The 19,627-nt window shown below is 43.2% G+C and overlaps 1 protein-coding gene across 1 annotated transcript in view; it reads right to left on the bottom strand.

The window, feature by feature from the left end:
- Positions 1 to 19,627, bottom strand: part of LOC123768307 (uncharacterized) — a 131,607-nt gene that overhangs the window by 55,735 nt on the left and 56,245 nt on the right. Inside the window, exon 3 of the mRNA XM_069307198.1 lies at positions 15,737 to 15,929. Within this exon, the coding sequence (XP_069163299.1) occupies positions 15,737 to 15,929 (193 nt within the window). The remainder of the gene's footprint in view (positions 1 to 15,736; positions 15,930 to 19,627) is intronic.

Below are 19,627 nucleotides of genomic sequence, written 5' to 3'. Positions count from 1 at the left end.
TCACATAATGGGCTCAGTGACTGAACACACAATTTATTTATCTAAGCAAGTTACAATCTTGAGGAGCTAGGCACAAAATTCATAACACATCGTCACATCAACAACATGTGTTCGAGATCGACCACAAGTACAGTTTCTAAATTAAGCAAATGCCATATGTGGAGAGCTAGTGTCACAATTGATATGTTTGTCCTGCACATTTCCACAGTAGTTTGCTTGGGTTCTTTTAATTATCTTAGATATCATTGAAGAGAACCTCCTAGGTACTATACTGTATATATACTGGTAAGAAGTATAATAATCCTGAAAAATCGTGTAAATTATGTTGTACGAGTGCTTCCAGTTAAGTAACATAGTTCATTTGTGTGCGCGTGCTTGAAGAGGAAATTTTATCCCCCCCCCCCCCTTTGTAAATATTTGTGGGTTTCAGACCATACGACCGCGGCTTACCCTCGCCGCCGTCGAGGGTAAGAACACCGGATGTATACCCAGTATTACAAGTAAACATTAGCAATAACAATTATGGAAAGTTCCTTCACCTATACATAGACAAGAGACTGAACTTCAGCACCCACATACAACACATAAAGGGATGCTCTGAGATAGAGAGAGAGGGAGAGTAAAAATATCCACTGAGGTCTGTTTAAGTCCTTTTGGGGACCTTAATCATTAGGACGTCCAATGATTAACGCAAAGTGAAGCGTATTCAGATGGTATATTGACAACATTCAGCATATCTCATACTGACCTAGTAGTACTTGGTGCACAAATACCTTTTCCAAAGGAATGGCAAAACATAATTAAACACAACTGTACCGTACAGTGTTATATATTTATTTCAGTTTGAAAAATTTTTAACATTAACATTCCAACATTCATTTTAGCAAGTTCTCTCAGAATGACGTGTGGGTTAGCAATGTCAAAGGCTGACTTAAGATCTAGGAAAGTGGTATATGACCTATCAGTATGCAGGGTGAGGAATGTGGTAATACAGTGATGTATTTTTCCATGCGTAAAGCCATATATCTGGGGAGACAACATATTATTAATTTTGTAAAGGAGACGGTTGAGAACCATCTTCTCAAGACACTTATAGAGACAACTAGTGAGGGAGACGGCATAAAGCACTCGGCTGGTGAGGTTTAGGAATGGGAATAATAACACTGTTGGTCCATGACTTAGGAAGCTCCCCAGTTACATAGCTCATATTATACAATTGAAGAAAGGTATTCCCTGGAACTAACAGAAGCATATGCAGTATGCCGTCAGTAACTCCATCCTCCCCGGGTGATGTAGCTTTGCCTTTATGTAGAGCAGAATCTAGTTTGTATTCAGTAAAAAGCATGTTTTAGTCATCCTCTTGATGACGCATGAAGTCAAGGAGCCTTGCCCTATCAGTATATCTATCATTTAATTCATTCTGTGAGGGTAGAGGAAGACTGTCAAAGCTGGAAGTCGTGGCCCAAGAACCAACAAGCTCATTTGCTCTGTGCAGAGGATTAGGGTGCGCGATCTCTGCAGCATTTTTCCCTTTGATCTTGTTGATATCCTTCCATGCCCGACTTAGTGGCGTGTGAGAGTGAGACCACAGACAAAAGTTTTCCAGTCTGTCTGCTTCAGCTCCGCCATACGTTCCCTGGCCTTAGCCAGAGCCGCTTGAAAGAGCCGAAGCATTTCAGCAGTGCGGGTCCTTCTATAAGCTAGTCCAATTATTCTGGCAGTGCGTTTTAGTGTATGCAATTTAGAATCATTATAATAAGCATAAGTGCTATGACCAGTGTAATTTGGGTTACGTGGCCTGGACGATGAATCAAGTGATTCTATAAACTGCTTGATAGTATCTGTGAGCTCATTGTTAAAATCTTCAACTGATGAAGGCTCAGATGAACTGTACCAATCTGACACATGAGCAACAAGATTGTCTCGTTGATCGATGGGCACAGCCAGCCTCTTCTGCTTGAACACTCCACCAGGGAGGATAGAGCTGCCAATGCTTACAGTGGCTAATATGCCCAGATGATCAGACGCCATATCTGGCATTATTGACTAGGCGCACACGGTGTGGGAGACGTTGACACCCAGACATAGATCAAGAATACCTCCGTAGATATTCGTCGGTTCAAGGTCACCCACAATGTGTGCATCATCGTGACTACCTAATAGTGACACCAGTTGGTTGCCGTTACGATTATTGAACTGCGAATTACCCATATTCCTATGTCTAGCATTATAATCACCTATAATGATGGTAGGCACAGTCTGAATACAGATAGGAAGGTCAGCATAATTAAAGTTACAAGGAGTTGATTATTTAGTACATAGTTGTTTTTCTCTTTAATTGGATGATAGAGGGGGAGTCTTTAACGTGATTGGGAATACATACATACATACATACATACATACATACATACATACATAAATACGTACATACATACATAAATACGTACATACATACATACATACATACATACATACATACATACATACATACATACATACATACATACATACATCCATACATACAAGCATGCGTACATACATACATCCATCCATCCATCCATCCATACATACATGCATACATACATACATCTATACATACATATGCAGGCGATGAGTCACAATAACGTGGCTGAAGTATGTTGACCAGACCACACACTAGAAATTGAAGGGACGACGACGTTTCGGTCCGTCCTGGACCATTCTCAAGTCGATTGTCAATATACATACATGCATGCGTACATACATACATCCATCCATACATACATACATACATACATACATACATACATACATACATACATACATACATACATACATACATACATACATACATCCATACATACATGCATGCGTACATACATACATCCATCCATCCATCCATACATACATACATACATACATACATACATACATACATACATACATACATACATACACGTCCAGTCAGCATATAGCTATTTCGGGACAAAATCCAATACAATTTATATTGGTGAGACGCCACTGTGATGAGGAGTTTAAATATCACAGGAACTGTAGGTTAATGTGTGACATAAGTGAGGTTAGATGAAGCATCTACAAGCATCAGCTGGAGGCTGATGGAGTGTTGTGGAGGCTGGTGGTACTATGCCCAGATGTTGGAGGGTGAATTTGACTCTCCCACCCTCCCTCCCCCCTACATTGACCGCAGTACGTCTAAGGTTACTTTCCACTCTCGCTTACCAAGGGTATAACCCCCTCCCCCTTCCCAACACACACACATGCATCAGATTCTTAACTTACAATATTTATGCTTTACCAATTTATGTTACTACACTGACTCTCAATTTCACAATATTGTATAAACTTTGATGAATCGCTCGTCTATGGGTTAGTTAGTTTAGTTCATTTATTATGCACCCCATACCCATCTTGTGGGCGGTAGTGGAAAGGGTTACAGAGGCACATAATGGGCTCAGGGACTGAACCCCACAATTCATTTAGCTAAGCAAATTACAATCTTGATGAGCTAGTTACAAAATTCAATTTTAATCATCACATCAACAATGGGTTCGAGATTGACCTCAAGTACAGGTTCTAAATTAAGCAACTGACATATGTGGAGAGCTAGTGTCAAAATTTATATGTTTGTCCTGCACACCGCCCCCCATCCAGTGGGCAGCGGTGGATAGGTTACAATCACTTAGTTACTACCTACAGTTAGCAAACTGGGGATATTTGGCTAAAATTTCTGGTAGCAGATCATTTTGAATGAAATATTGACACATCGCTGGAACATTGGTTATAGAATTGTCTCTAAATTCACGTATCTTTTCGCACTCCATCACATAGTGACGGAGGGTGTGCGAATAATTTTGTTGACACAGTTTACATTTGGTCAGGTCTACATCAGCAGATAATGAGAATTCCCAGTGATACTTGTAACCGAGTCTAAGCCGAGCAGTAGTAACATCTAGAAGTCTGCTGATTTTATTGGATGATCCATAGATGTGTGGCTCCTCTTGCATGATAGTATGATGATAGATGGAATTACTGGTGTCAATTTCACTTTGCCTCAGATCTACAAGATCTTGTTGAAGTTCTCGGTGTACTGCTGCTCTCAGATTGCTCATTGACAATCCAAGGTTACACTCAACGGCTCCTTTAAAGGCAGATTCTTTGGCTAACTTATCAGCTCTATCATGCATTCGGAGGCCAACATGAGATGGAGACAACATGAAATGGACTCTGTTACCATCCTTAATAATTTTGTTGTATTTGTGTCTAGCTTCGGACACGAGCATGTTACAGTTATGTCTTAAAGAGTTGAGAGCATTTAAGGATGATAAGGAGTCACTTACAATTAATGTATCAAGTTTTGAGACTTGTACACATTTCAGTGCAAGGATCAAGGCAAATAGTTCAGTCTGAAGGGTAGAGGCCCAGTTGTTTATACGGACTCCCCACTCAAAGTATAGGCCATCGCCCATTGCCAGGACAACTGCACTTCCAGCTGCACCCGTGGTGCGGTGTAGGGAACCATCAGTGTATATAATTTGAGAGAGAGAATGCTCTGTGGACAGAGCATCAATATGGCTTAAGAAATTAGAGATCAGCCCAAGCTTCGTCTTGAGGCAAAGCTCAACGTCTATGGGTCATCCAATAATGTTAGCAGACTTCTAGATGTTACCACTGCTAGGTTTAGGCTCGGCTACAAGTACCTCTGGAAGTTTGTAACATCTGATGATGTAGATTTGACTAAATGTAAACTCTGTCAGCAGAACTATTTGCATACTTTGCGTCATTATATAATGGAATGTGAAAAATCGCGGAATTTAAAGATAACAACATCAATAGTGTCCATGAAATGTGTAAGTACGTCATTCATAATGATGTGCTGCCCGAAATCTTAGCGAAGTATCCAAAATTTGCTTACTGTAGGTAATGCATGCACATGACTGTAAAGCTGCCGCCCAGTTGGGTGGGTGTGGAGCACATGACTGTAAAGCTGCCGCCCAGTTGGGTGGGTGTGGAGCACATGACTGTAAAGCTGCCGCCCAGTTGGGTGGGTGTGGAGCACATGACTGTAAAGCTGCCACCCAGTTGGGTGGGTGTGGAGCACATGACTGTAAAGCTGCCACCCAGTTGGGTGGGTGTGGAGCACATGACTGTAAAGCTGCCGCCCAGTTGGGTGGGTGTGGAGCACATGACTGTAAAGCTGCCGCCCAGTTGGGTGGGTGTGGAGCACATGACTGTAAAGCTGCCACCCAGTTGGGTGGGTGTGGAGCACATGACTGTAAAGCTGCCACCCAGTTGGGTGGGTGTGGAGCACATGACTGTAAAGCTGCCGCCCAGTTGGGTGGGTGTGGAGCACATGACTGTAAAGCTGCCGCCCAGTTGGGTGGGTGTGGAGCACATGACTGTAAAGCTGCCGCCCAGTTGGGTGGGTGTGGAGCACATGACTGTAAAGCTGCCGCCCAGTTGGGTGGGTGTGCAGCAAGACTAGTAACTGTGCGACTCCTCATGGATGTAAAGTGCCTTGTATAGTGACTGTTGTGAGCCTCTTGTTGATCACCTGTGACACAAAGATTATTGATGTGTGTATTTGTGGTGGTGATTAAATATGTATGTGTATGTATATATGTATACGTATGAATATGTACATGTATGCATAAGTATGTGTACATTAATAATTTTGTAACTAGCGTCAAAAGATTGTTATTTGCTTAGCTAAACGAACTAGAGGGTTCACTTCCTGAACCGATTATGTGCCTCTGTAATCCTTTACACCACCGCCCACGGGATGTGTATTATGGGGTGCATAATAAAGAAAGAAAATGAATGGACCGAACCCCACAATTCATTTAGCTAAGCAAGTTACAATCTTGATGAGCTAGTTACAAAATTCACTATAAGTCGTCACATCATAAATGGGTTCGAGATTGTAACGGTTCTATTGTTACGTAAAGTATGGTGACAAATAAACACAGACACTAAGATACTATATATATATTTGGTCGAATATACAGAAGTACACAGGTGATACGTTGGTGTGAGTTGAGCGCACTGAGCGTTGGTACAGTATCTCGCAAGTGTCTGCTCTAGACCACACTTGAAAGTAGACTAGCCAATGTTCGCTACACCGCTGCTTATATTGCTCGGGCAACACCTCACCGTGTTGCCCGGGCAACGCCTCACCTCATTCATCTCCAAAGGTTGACAGGAATATTAACTATATTAGAATATTGACTATATTTGGAGCGAGTATATTATTGGCATAATCTACTCGCTACAGAACTCCCCCTCCCAGGGGATGAAAGGAAAAATACTTGATCAAGGAACTTAGCTGGTCGGTGAATTGTACGCCCTGCTCGCGTTACATAACCATCAAAGTTAACTTCCTCCTCTTCGCTGATGTCATCTAACTGGGGTCGTAGGGTGGGAGGTCGCACAGGATCGTCCGTCGTCGTAGGATCAGGTTGTGGTGCGGCTGGTAACTGGAGTTGTAGGGTGGGAGGTCGTACAGGATCGTCCGGTGTCGTAGGTGGCGGTGCTGCTGGTAACTGTGGTCGAAAAGTGAACTGCGTAGTCGGCGGATGTGTCTCTGGATTTAGCAGTGTTGCAGACGTTGAGACGAAGCCTGGAGCAGAGCAGAGAGCTGAGTGAGGCCGGAGTCGTGGAGCTCTATGTGGGAGAGCGTGGCGGCTCGATTGAGAATTGTGAGTGTCTAAACTCGGGGAGCGAGAGCGTGGCAGCTCGATTGAGAATTGTGAGTGTCTAAACTCGGGGAGCGAGAGCGTGGCGGCTCGATGCGGTCGTAGTCTGCTGTCTGCTCTGTGTCGAAGCTGTAGCGTCTTGGGTTGATTAGGACTGTACACGCCGAGTACTACATTGTTGACTGTGGAAATTGTAGTCTGGTACTAAAAGATGTAGGCAGTGTGTGGACAAGCTCGGTGTAGCAGGAGAGAAGAATGTGCATAATTGTTGCGTCCTTGGGTCGCTGGTGGAGCATTTAGATCCGGGGCGGATGGGCTCGGGCACCAGGACATTAGGAGGTAATGTAGGCACGTAGTTAGGACAACGCGGGAATCACTGCTAGAGCTGAATTGTCCTGGAGGCGACGAAGAGTCGGAAACGCAAGCTGTAAGTCCTGTACTGCGCAAAGTGCTTGAGTCGGCAGAGTATCAGAATGCAGTGAACGTGTAGATGAATCTGACGAAAGAGCAGCTTTCGTGGGCGCCCCTGTAGAACAAGCAGTGCCCTGGCAGCGACGGAGAGTCGGCAGGACAGGCTGTAGATCCCACATTATGTAGTTACTGATGAAGCTGCCAGATGAGTGAGTAGTGATCGTGGAGCAGCAAGCCGTAGTAGATGAAAATGCAGAGACGATCGCGATGAAAATCATAGCTATGGCAAGGGTGTTGGCAACGTTCCATGACAGGTGGCTGCGGTCCACAGCAAGCAGCAGCAGTGGAGGTCCAGTGAGAGTCCATGTTGTAGTCAATCGTGGCTGGGTATCGTCGAAACTCTCCGGGGTCACCAATGTAACGGTTCTATTGTTACGTAAAGTATGGTGACAAATAAACACAGACACTAAGATACTATATATATATTTGGTCGAATATACAGAAGTACACAGGTGATACGTTGGTGTGAGTTGAGCGCACTGAGCGTTGGTACAGTATCTCGCAAGTGTCTGCTCTAGACCACACTTGAAAGTAGACTAGCCAATGTTCGCTACACCGCTGCTTATATTGCTCGGGCAACACCTCACCGTGTTGCCCGGGCAACGCCTCACCTCATTCATCTCCAAAGGTTGACAGGAATATTAACTATATTAGAATATTGACTATATTTGGAGCGAGTATATTATTGGCATAATCTACTCGCTACAAGATCGACCACAAGTAGTGCATTATATAATTTATCAGTATTGTGCAGCCTGTGATCCCCGCCTGGCTGGATACTGATACCTAGGTAGTTTTCATGTGTCCGGACACCGGCAATAAGGTGGTATTATTTATTTAACTTAAGAGATATATATTTTTAAATGTTGTCACATTAACGACTACATCTTCCTTTCTTCGGACATATAGATTTTTAAGATTAATTAAAATATATGGAAACTAATTATACAATTTATTGGCTGGTGTGCAGGGCTTCACACTCTCAGAGCTAGCCATCAAGTAACTATCAAAACGCATATATCTTCGTTTTCACTTCAGTTATATTTATGACAAAGGATTTTAAATGTAGCCTATATTTCTACCTTTCAGATGACATAAATACTTTCGTTAATTACAATATCTAGATCAAACTAACATTGATTTTCAAAATGTTGTATATTTTCCATCAATGGAGAGCATCAGCCAAGAAGCCTTCTTTAAAATATGAATATCTTTCCTCACTCAATAAGATCTAATCTCTGAATAAAACGCAAAAAACGACTTGATTGTAACCTATCCACCGCTGCCCATTGGATGGGGGAGAGGGGGTTATGTGTAGGATAAACATATCAATTGTGACACTAGCCCTCCATATATGTCAGTTGCTTAAATTATAAACTGTACTTGTGGTCGGACTCGAGCCCATTGTTGATGTGACAATGTGCATTGACTTTTGTAACTAGCTTATCAAGATTATAACTTGCTTGGCTATATGAATTGTGGGGCTCAGTCCCTGAGCCCATTATGTGCCTCTGTAACACTCCACTATCGCTCATAGGATGGGTATGGGGTGCATAATAAATGAACTAAAATAAGCTCTGCCTTTTTGATAACATATACAATTATTAGCTTTATTTGTGAATCTCAATTAATTAAACAATATATCACAGAGCCTGTAGGGTTCGGTGAGATGAGCGAAGAGACATGGGAGATTTTACATAAGTACAGTACATGGTAGTTTAAGTAGCGAACGCATGTCAACGAATAACGAGTATATATAACAAAACTATACAATACAATACAATACAATTTTATACAATACAATTTTATTTAGGTAAGGTACATACATACAATAAATTTTTACAAGGATTGGTTGACTTATAGGTAGAGCAAGTACATACAATGCCTAAAGCCACTATTACGCAAAGCGTTTCGGGCATATATTGTCCTATGAAGTTGATTTAACTTCCAAACATATATTTTTTTAATAAATGTTAAATGTTTTCTGGCTAGTTATGTTAGATTTTATTAAAAATACTTATTCTACTTGTTAACATTATAATTTAAATTTGTGATAATTTGTGCAGAGAAGTGCGACAACTGGATATGCCAACAAACACTTTCCAAACAACGATATATCTTGGATAAGTCGTTCCACAACATTGACGCTTGGACCGTCGACTTCCTTTGATGCTACTTATTTCATAATGAAATTATATTAGTTTGGAGTAAATATATGTTTTTTCATGTTCTGCATTCAGCACCCACATTATAGTGAGTAAATATACCATATTACGTCATTACTTAAATAATGCTAGGAGGGTTTGAGTAGCTTTGGGTCTTTAGTGCACAGAATCTCCAATAGATGGGGCGAGAGTCGCCCCATCTGTCTCACCCGAGAGAGAGTCGAAACTTAATTTAAAATTGATATATCTTTGTTCTCGAACATGATATATTTCATTTGGTGCAATCATAATAATGTTCATATCTCGGTCTTTCTGGAGGCATATAAGATTTTAGGCTTTATTAGCGTATCTTTGTTAATTATACAATATATCGGCAAATGCGTAGGCGTCTGCACTCCATGCCCGACAAGCTACTGAGCGCTACTATAAAAACATATGTATCTTCACTTGAGCTATAAATATGTCTATTGTAATGTATTTAAAATGAAGCTCTTATTTCTATCTTGCTTAAGACATATAAAACATTTGTGTTTATTAACGAATTTAAGTGAAATAAACATTGATCTAACAGCGAGTTGCTCTGTCGTTCAGTCTGTACGAGGTGGGAGCTCCGTAATTTTTAAAATACATGTATCTTCATTAGAACTTTAAATATGTCTATGGTAAAGTGTTTAAAGTGAAGCTTATATGTCTGCCTTTCTTGAGACATATAAAACATATATGTTTATTAACGAATTCATGTGAAATAAACATTGTTCTGAGAGAGAGTTGCTCGGTCGATCAATCTGTCCGGGGTTAAAGCTCGGCTATTATAAAAGTACACGTATCTTCGCTTTAAATTTAAATATGCCCATGGTAAGGTATTTAGAATGAAGCTCATATTTCTATCTTTCTTGTGACATATAAAACTCTTACTTTTATTAAGGAATCTGTGTGAAATAGGCATGGTTCTGAGATGAATGCTGCGGTTTTCGAGCTCGACGCGCGGCAATGGACGCCATATACATCCAGTGGGTGTTATTGGACCCTATACCCATTTTATGGGTGGTTGGAGCCCCATACCCATTCTATGGGTGGTTGGAGCCTCATACCCATTCTATGGGTGGTTGGAGCCCCATACCCATCCTGTGGGTTGTAGTGGACGCCATACTCATCCTGTGGGTGGTATTGGATCCCATACCCTTCCTGTGGGTGGATGTGATCCCCATACTCATCCTGTGGGTGGATGTGACCCTCATACCCATCCTGTGGGTGGTATTGAACCCCTTTCCCACCTAACAGGCGGTAGGTGACAATATACCCATCCTAGCTATAGTTGGTATAGTAGACACAATACCGTCCTGTTTGCAGTAGTTTACCCTATAGACATTCAAATGTAACATCGTTTTCTGTTAGCGTTCCTACAAAACATCCTTTAAAGATTTGTAAAGCACAAACTATGGTATATAATATTGATTGGTGAAGGACTGTTATTCTATGTAATAATTTTTAGTGCTTATTATAATTTACTAAGAACAACTAATATTTCTCAAGACAAAACTACGAGCCTTCAATAGGAAGTAGCTGATCTGTAATATTCTAAGAGCATGGACAATAGTAGGTAAATTTCACAACCCATGTGGGACCTGAAAACTACAATTGTCCTTATAATTGAACCAATCACGAATTTTCTGCTATCTATGTTGACGGACGGGTACTGTGAGACGTAAATTGGTACGTGAGGAAGAGTTTGGGCCTTGGTAAAAAAAGTAACTGGGAATATATCACATATTTACTAATTCATATTCAACATATTGACTTTAAGCATTAAGTCATATATGTGCTGTCTTGTGTGAGAACGGGTTGCACTTTCATGTCATGTGTGTGGGTTGGGTTATTATATGCAATCTTTTCTATACAAAACTAATTTTAAAACATTACGTGAGAAGAAATACAACTATTGAAGATCTACTAGCCTATACTAGGCAGCTACAATTTATGCCCGGAATACTAACCTACGGCTTAAGCTATGCTGCCACCCCAAGGCCATTATGTTTTCCGGTAACTAATTCCATCACTTGACTACCCTGTATCCACATCAGTTTGATGTTTACCTACGTTTTTGATGAATCTTAAATTACCCTATTTATATCCACACTTTCCTGTTTTATTCTTATTTAAATCCTTTTTGATGCATTTTTATTCATTTAAATTCATCAGTAATATCATTCCTTAACGTTCGTCTTTCAATTGAATGTAAATTAAGCTTTTTTAATCTCTGATTATAAGGAAGATTTATACTTCCTCGGATTTTGTTCCCTGCATTGATTAAGTGGCCTATGATACCTATTAGATGAAGGCTCTGCCAGGGTCTGAACGATTGTAGGTAAGAACTAAGAGAACATTTGACTTTCATACTTAATAATAATTCCTATTTTTATAATCATTACAGCCGAGGAAAGTAACGGAATTGTGGAATAATGAAAATATAGCAATTTTTAAGGAGAATAGATCATTTACATCGAACTTTCGGCCAAATTAGCTTAACGTTTATTGTTGGAAACTCATTAAATCCATAATCACAGAAGCCATTCGTCTACATCTTGAAAAAAAATGGATTAATAAAGAATCTTGTCGTAGGTCTACACTGGGCTGCTCATGTGTGACAAATTTGATTATGTATTTATAATATATATTGTTATGACCCCATGTAGCCTGGTGGAACGAGTGAATCCGGTGAGAGTTGTTCTGCTTTCCGGACCTGCGATTAAGAGGTCAGAGGAAGGAAAATATACAATACGTCAGTGAGTAATTTAAGAATACGAACAGAGGATGGGCGTCTGATAACAAGTTACATGAAATGAGATGTCAATACTTTAGTAACGTGACGTGACGCTAGCACGACGTCGTGACCTCACTTGAGCCACAGCAGTCATCAGAGATGGTCGTACTTGGTTGATCTCATGGAAGAAGGAGGAATATAGTGGCCTGTGTGAGCGGTGAAGTGAAGGTTACTTGTTTGCTAGTGTGAGGAAGCTGTTGGGGCATAGTACACCTTTTCTCTGTGATTTGAATATATTAGAGGCGACCTGGAAGCGAGTGTTGGTCGCACCTTTGTGGAACTCTGTTACGGACTCGTCGCCCTTGTCAGGGGGTAGAGTGGCAGTTCCAGCGAAATCTAAGAGTCCGCACCCGAATTCCCCGGAATAGTACAGAATGTGGACAATGCCATCTGGTGGTGGTTATCTAGTACCTGCAAATGGTTAAAGATTCCTGCCTTGGTCAGCCAGAGGGGTCGTTGTGAGTGACCTCTGGTGAGGTGACGCGTCAAGACCAGCGCCACCTAGTGTGTGCTACAGAGCACAACGTCAACTCCCCAGTGGGTTAGTGGTAGTTCCTAGTTCACCAGTATCAGCTAGGCATTGATGACGTTTTTGTGTTCACAGAGGTGACGTCTGGGGGCAGCGGTACTGGAGACGGCAGTTCATCTTGGGCAGTCCACAGTCTCCCTACATGGTCCTGGAAACGACCAAGTAAGCCGCCGCCGATGAAGCAGTGTGGTAGCTGCTAGTGCTTTAGTGTTGAAAAAGATCGGCGTACTTTTGGGACTGGCTTAGAGGAGAGACTGACGACAGGGATGTGCGTGTTGAGTAGTGCTACTAGCTGGTTGCTAGAGACTGCTGCCAGGGGATCGCTACCCCTGTATTAGTTTGTGACCCCGCTCAGCGTGTGGCTGAGGTACTCTGCCAGCGAGTAGCTGGAGAGCGGTCGTGGGGGTACAGGCACCTCATGACACCGTCAGTGGGATGGCCCACGTACAGGTGAACTACCCGGTGTTCTTCCCAATAAGGTTGGATACGCTACTGGACAGTGAAGAAACACTGGGGATTGATGAACTCTGCACGTGAGCACGTTTGATATCCTGAGTGAAAGGATTGTACATAAGTGTAGAAATAGCCTATCTGTTCTTTATATATTATTAATGGTGACGGAGTGTACATATATGTACTTAACGGTGGTGGAAAGATATTTAATACTTTGATAAAAGGAACAGTGTTTTGTTCAGCCCCTCCGTTTTTTATGCACTACATAGCCACTTTCTTGAAAGCGTACTACCGACTTGGGGTCGGATACTAACATTTTGGTTCTACCATCAAAGAACCCGGTTGCGACCCATAGTGGCCGTAACAAACTCTAATTGTGTGCTCATTCAGGAAGGGAGTGAGCAGATGTTTTGTGTGGAGCCTGTCGGGCGACTGTGTACTCAAGTCAGGACTGGAGGAAGCTTTGTGAAGCAGTCTTATAGCGATTTTTGTGGGCGGCTTGTGTGAGTGCCAGGGCGTGAGTGCCAGGGCGTGAGTCCCAGGGCGTGAGTCCCAGAGCGTGAGTGCCAGGGCGTGAGTGCCAGGGCGTGAGTGCCAGGGCGTGAGTGCCAGGGCGTGAGTGCCAGGGCGTGAGTCCCAGGGCGTGAGTCCCAGGGCGTGAGCTCCCCACGTCATAGATTCCTGCAGTGAGCTTGTTTAATAAGTTGTTAGCTTAGCTACCAGTGTTTGATCGTGTGCCCAGCAATCATAGTGAACATATGTATATATACAGGATAAAGATTTTATTGAGAGCTACTATGGGAGCCCCGACGTGAACCAGGCTTGAAACTCTAAGACTGGAAACGGGTTTGCCTTTTCTTCAAGAAAGAATATCACAAAGAGCGGCTACAATTATCAGTAAGATCATTATTTCCCCTTGATACAGTCCCAGTACGGCAGGCCTTGGTGGTTGGACTTGGCCAAAACGGAAACTCTTGGGCTGCCAGAGCGGGAAATGTCCTAAACAGACTACAATTAAAAGGCATGGTTCTTGATAGAGGGGGTGATCAACCACACCCAAACTACACTTGTTCCCCCACCGTGGGAGGAGCCTACCTTCAAAATAGTAATAGATAGTCTCCTGATGAAAAAGGCTGTTTATGATACAACAATCCTAAAGCGCATAATAAAAAGCCAATGTGCAACATAGCAGTAGCAGGAGCCACCCACATCTTCAAAGATGGATCGGTGGACAATGTGAGAGTGCTGGCGCTGCTCTTTGCACGGACAGTAAATAGGCTTATTGGAGACTGGGAGGACCAGTATCATCAACCCAAACTGAGATGTTTGCCATACAACAGGTATTCACATGTGATTGCACAAAACGTTCAAAATGCAATCAAACACGCAGACTCAAAAGTGCACTTCAAATATTAGGACAAAATCAGTGGAAAGATAACGTGGAAATAATTAACACCACTTTGTATCTTAGAGGAGTCGCTAAAAGCAGAAGACTCAACATAACCCTAAACGAATCCCATCCCATGTTGAAATCCCATTAAATGAGAGAGCCGATGAAATTGCTAAATTGGCAACTCGTCATCTAGTGATACATAAGACAATCCAACCCAGCCTAGAGAACATAAAAAACATCATCACCAAAAAACTCTCACATCTCAACAAAGCCTACCTACACCAGAGAGTAGCTGAAGGTTCGCCATCTGCAACATGGTATCTTCAGGTCACCAAGTTAGGAAGGTTAAATATCCCAAAAGGAATCCACAGTGAAATAGCAGTTCGGTTATATAGACTACGTCTAGGTTACAGATGCAACTGGGAGATTGGTGAACCCAGACAGAGAGAGTGCATCTTCTGCCACTCAATCACAGAAAAGCCACTACTTCACTATCTTCTGGAATGTGAAGCAACCAACGACCTTAGAAGAGCTTTAAGAGTCCCTGACTCTTGCAGTAACCACCCTGAAGTCATCAACACTGCCACTCTTCTGGTCAAAAAAGGTGTCCAGCATGTTGTTGTTGTTGTTATAGATTCAGCTACTCGGAACAAGTTCCAAGTAGCACGGGCTATGGTGAGCCCGTAGTGAACCTACCTGGCACAGGAGCGGTGCGGTGTCCAGCAGCTGGACACCCTCATAAATACTATCAAGCAGTATCCTCCCCCACGATAGCAGCCTGACGATTAAATGCGACCTCAGCACACTGTATAGATTTACTGAACAACAATTGTACCACTTACGGTCTATTTCATGCCCGTGCCACCTCTTGGGTGGCTTAATCTTCATCAATCAATCTCGCTCCCATCTCACTCCACTTGATAATGGTCCAGCACAAACCGAAACGACGTCGTCTCTTCATCTTATGGTGTGTGGTTTAGTCATCACAAATATTATTATACCTAAATGCCCTTTGTTATTTCTTCTCATTCATGTCTTCCTTCCATGCCATTGAAATGACGTAGCATATATATATATAATTCCTGTTATTAGGTTACATGTTAATGTCGTCATGTCTCAAAATGTACTGTATATTTGGAATGTTTGTATCTATATGAATAAAATTATATAATCTAATCAACGTAAAAAAGGTTGAGCAAGAACATGACCAACCATTTGAGTTAAGCAGACGACCATAGTAGGAACAGTTGCAGACTTGCTTGATGCAAAAATTAGAAGCCCCAACTTCGCAGTTTGGCTCAGTATTTAGGAAGACATCTTCATTCAGCTTGTAGTTCACTTCATTTGATGGAACGCACTCAGTCTCTGACCAGTCGACCACAGTCTTGATGCCCGCATCCACCACCTGGAGTCAATGATAACTTATGAAGGGCAAATCTGATATGGGTAATAGGACAATGATCGGTTCTGACGCCACTACTGTTCATTATTTGTTAATGATCTACCCGAGGGAGTGAGCTCGTACATGTCGATGTTTGCAGACGATACAAAGACAATGAGGAATGTATAAACATATGACTACTAAATGCTACATGAGGACCTTGACAAATGAGTGAGCAGACAAATGGTTGCTGAAGTTCAATTTCCAATTACTGTAAGGTAATAAGGATGGAGAATGGATAAAGGAGGCCCTAAAGTGTTAACATTATAAAGGGAAAGCAGCTACAGGAATGAGGGAAAGAACGAGAATTGGGAGAGGATATAATTCCATCACCAACATCAGCGGCACACACACTTGCAGGGTTACATCGGCAGTATAGGCGACGCCGGCGAACATTTGACCATGATTTAGAAACTTAAATTACTATTGTACTCTGTTGAGCAATTGTATATTAGGGATATAAGTATATATACTAGCTGTACCCGGCCACGCGTTGCTGTGGCTCAGCAACGCATGTGTGTTGCTGAGCCACAGCAACCTTCCCCTGTGTCTTCCAGTCCTCCCCACCATTCCTCCCTCCCCCATCTTCTCGTCCTCCCAACCATTCCCCATTCTCCCGTCCCCTCGTCTTCCCCACCATTTCCTCCCTCCCCCATACCTGTGTCCTCCTCACTATCCCCCACTCCACCTCCCCCTTGTCCTTCTAACCATTTCCCACTCCACCGTCCCCTCGTTCTCTCCTCCATCTCCCACTCCCCGTCCCCCCAGCCTTCCTATCATTCCCCTCTCCTCTGTTCCCTCGTCCTCTGCACCATCCCCCACTCTCCTGTATCCTTGTCCTTCCCATCATTCTCCTTTCCCCTGTCCCCTCGTCCCCACCATCCCGAACCTCCCGTCCCCTCGTCCTGACTCCATATGTCCCTTGCGCCTTCAGCCTGAAGTCTCCAAAGGAATTTGTTGACTTACTGCGGGGAACACAGGTCACAGGGATAAGAGCCTTGTTGGACGTAGAATCACTGTTTACCAACGTACCTGTGGATGAAACAATTGGGATGATAGCGGACAGAGTGTATCGTGATCCGGCCTGTACTCCTCTTGACATACCAGAAAACATTCTAAGGAAACTACTCCAAGCTTGTACTAAAGAGGCACCCTTCTTGAGCCCGGATGGGCACATGTATAAGCAAGTAGATGGGGTCGCCATGGGTTCTCCCCTAGGTGTCCTGTTTGCGAACTTCTACATGGGTACCATCGAACAAAAGGTCTTAGTCGACATGAACTTGAAACCGGCCATATACTGCAGGTATGTTGACGACATTTTTACACAGGTACCTGATGTCAGACATCTGCAGGAGCTGAAGGAGGCATTTTAGCGGAATTCTGTGTTGCGTTTCACTTACGAGATGGAGAAGGATGGGAAGCTGCCCTTTCTAGATGTAGCAGTCATGGAAAGGAGCGGAGGTTTCCACACTGCAGTCTACACTAAGGAAACAAACATAGGAATGTGCCTCAATGCCAACAGTGACTGCCCAGACAGGTACAAGAGGAGTGTCGTTAACGCCTATGTCGACCGTGCTCTCAGCCACAGCTCAGGATGGAAGCAAGTCGATGAAGAACTCTGTAGGGTAAGGCAGGTCCTAGTCAACAACGGCTTTTCCAATGGTTTCGTTGAAGACATCATAAGAAGGAAGGTGAAACGCCATGCAACCTCTGAAGAGACAACTAACACAACACCTGTACCCCATATTAGACTATTTTACAGGAACTTCTTTTCCACAGCTCATAAAACGGAGGAAAGGGTCCTGAAAGATATTGTTGATAGAAACGTTATCCCTACAGACAAAAATCAGAAGATACAATTGACGATCTACTATAAAACCAAGACAACGGCCAACCTACTCATGAGAAACTCTCCAGACACGAAGCAGAACACTTTGAAAGAGAACAATGTCATCTATGCCTTCAAATGCCCACTTGGGGACTGTAAGCCTCAAAGAATTCAGTATATAGGCAAGACAACAACATCTCTTTCCAGGCGATTAACGATGCATAAGCAACAGGGCTCCATTAAGGAACATATAATCTCTTCCCACAACCAGACCATCACCAGAGAAGTCTTAACAAAAAACACGGAAATCATCGATAGATACAGCGATAGCAGGCGGCTTGATATCTGCGAGGCACTACACATTAAGAAGTCGACACCAGCAATCAACAACCAATTAATGCACAACTATATTCTACCCACTTCAAGACTCCGCACCAATATAGAAGCATCAAGAAATATGGGCCAATAGGCCCTTTGCAGTTACTTCCATTCTTCCCTATAACTTACAAAATATTATACCCATTGTTTCGTGTTCTGTCTTGTGTTGAAAGTTTGTTTTCACCTCATCCAAAACTGTTGTAACATATCACCTCACCCAAATGCAGGTATAAAATCGAAGCTGTTTAAACTCTGTTTTTGACACACAGGATGGGAGGGACATCTCCCGCCAACACCTCACAAGGCGCAGTGTGGTCACAATGCGACCCAAATGTCTTAAGGTCAGAGCTACTCCACTTGACGGTCATGCTATCGGAAGAAGCAATACTTTAAAGGTCCTGAAGGACGTAACTGGCCTCAAACCCGCTGACATTAGTCAGGAAGGTGAAGATATCGTGCTCTACTTTTCATGTGAAGAGGAGCTAGAAAAACTCCTCACTAACGATGCCATTCTTCGCAAAGAGCACTACCTACATCCTCACTTCCCACGTCAGTTCCTGGCCGGAAGAACTGTTTTTACCAGCAGGACCAGCCGGTGGATCGCTGAGCGACCTCAACATCATATCATAAACAATATCGAGGACGAAAATCCAAACCTGTCGGTATTCAACCGACATCATGTATTCATTCAACTTTCCATCATGTTCTGCAACACCGACAAAACATCAATGAAGATTACGTTCACCACCATAGCTGCGGCCACCCAGGCTGCCACACAAGGATTCTACTGCTTCGGCCTAAAAATACCACCCCACCAAATAAAAAAGGAACGATACCATGAGATCCAGCAGTGCTTTAAGTGCTACGAGCTCTCCCACCCAACCAACAAGTGTCAGCACCCTGTCCAGAGGTGCAGCCTGTGCGCACTGGATATCACTACTCCATATGCAAGGCAACAGTCCATCACTGCTTGCTCTGTGATGGCAACAGCCCATCACTGCTTGCTCTGTGATGGCAACAGTCCATCACTGCTTGCTCTGTGATGGCAATCACCCCGCAATTTCCTACCGCTGTTCCCGCAGACAGGAAATCATCAAGGCCCAGGTTGAAGCCAAAAGAAACAACTCGTCTACCTCCTCGACCAGAGCCCCAAGCGTTCAACCCACCACCTTAGCTCTCACTAGTCGACTAGAAGACTTTCCGGTCTTACCAACAGGTGGCTCCTCCCAGCAGGCGACACAGCCTTCTCCTTGGGGACCCAAGGTCCCACAGGCTCCTTCACAGCCCCCTGCATCACGTGCAGGCATTATCCCTGGTCTTCTTAAACTAGCGGAAAGGCTTGCAGGACCAGACAACCAGCTCTTTGTCAGTGAACTAAACGCATTATACATAGACAATGGCCTGGCCCCCATCATAGCCACTAACGTAAATCTCACTGCCTCCTCTACCACTCCGG

Source organism: Procambarus clarkii, chromosome 59 (assembly GCF_040958095.1).
Source record: "Procambarus clarkii isolate CNS0578487 chromosome 59, FALCON_Pclarkii_2.0, whole genome shotgun sequence".
NCBI classification, from domain to species: domain Eukaryota; kingdom Metazoa; phylum Arthropoda; class Malacostraca; order Decapoda; family Cambaridae; genus Procambarus; species Procambarus clarkii.
This window is presented reverse-complemented; position numbering and strand designations above follow the sequence as displayed.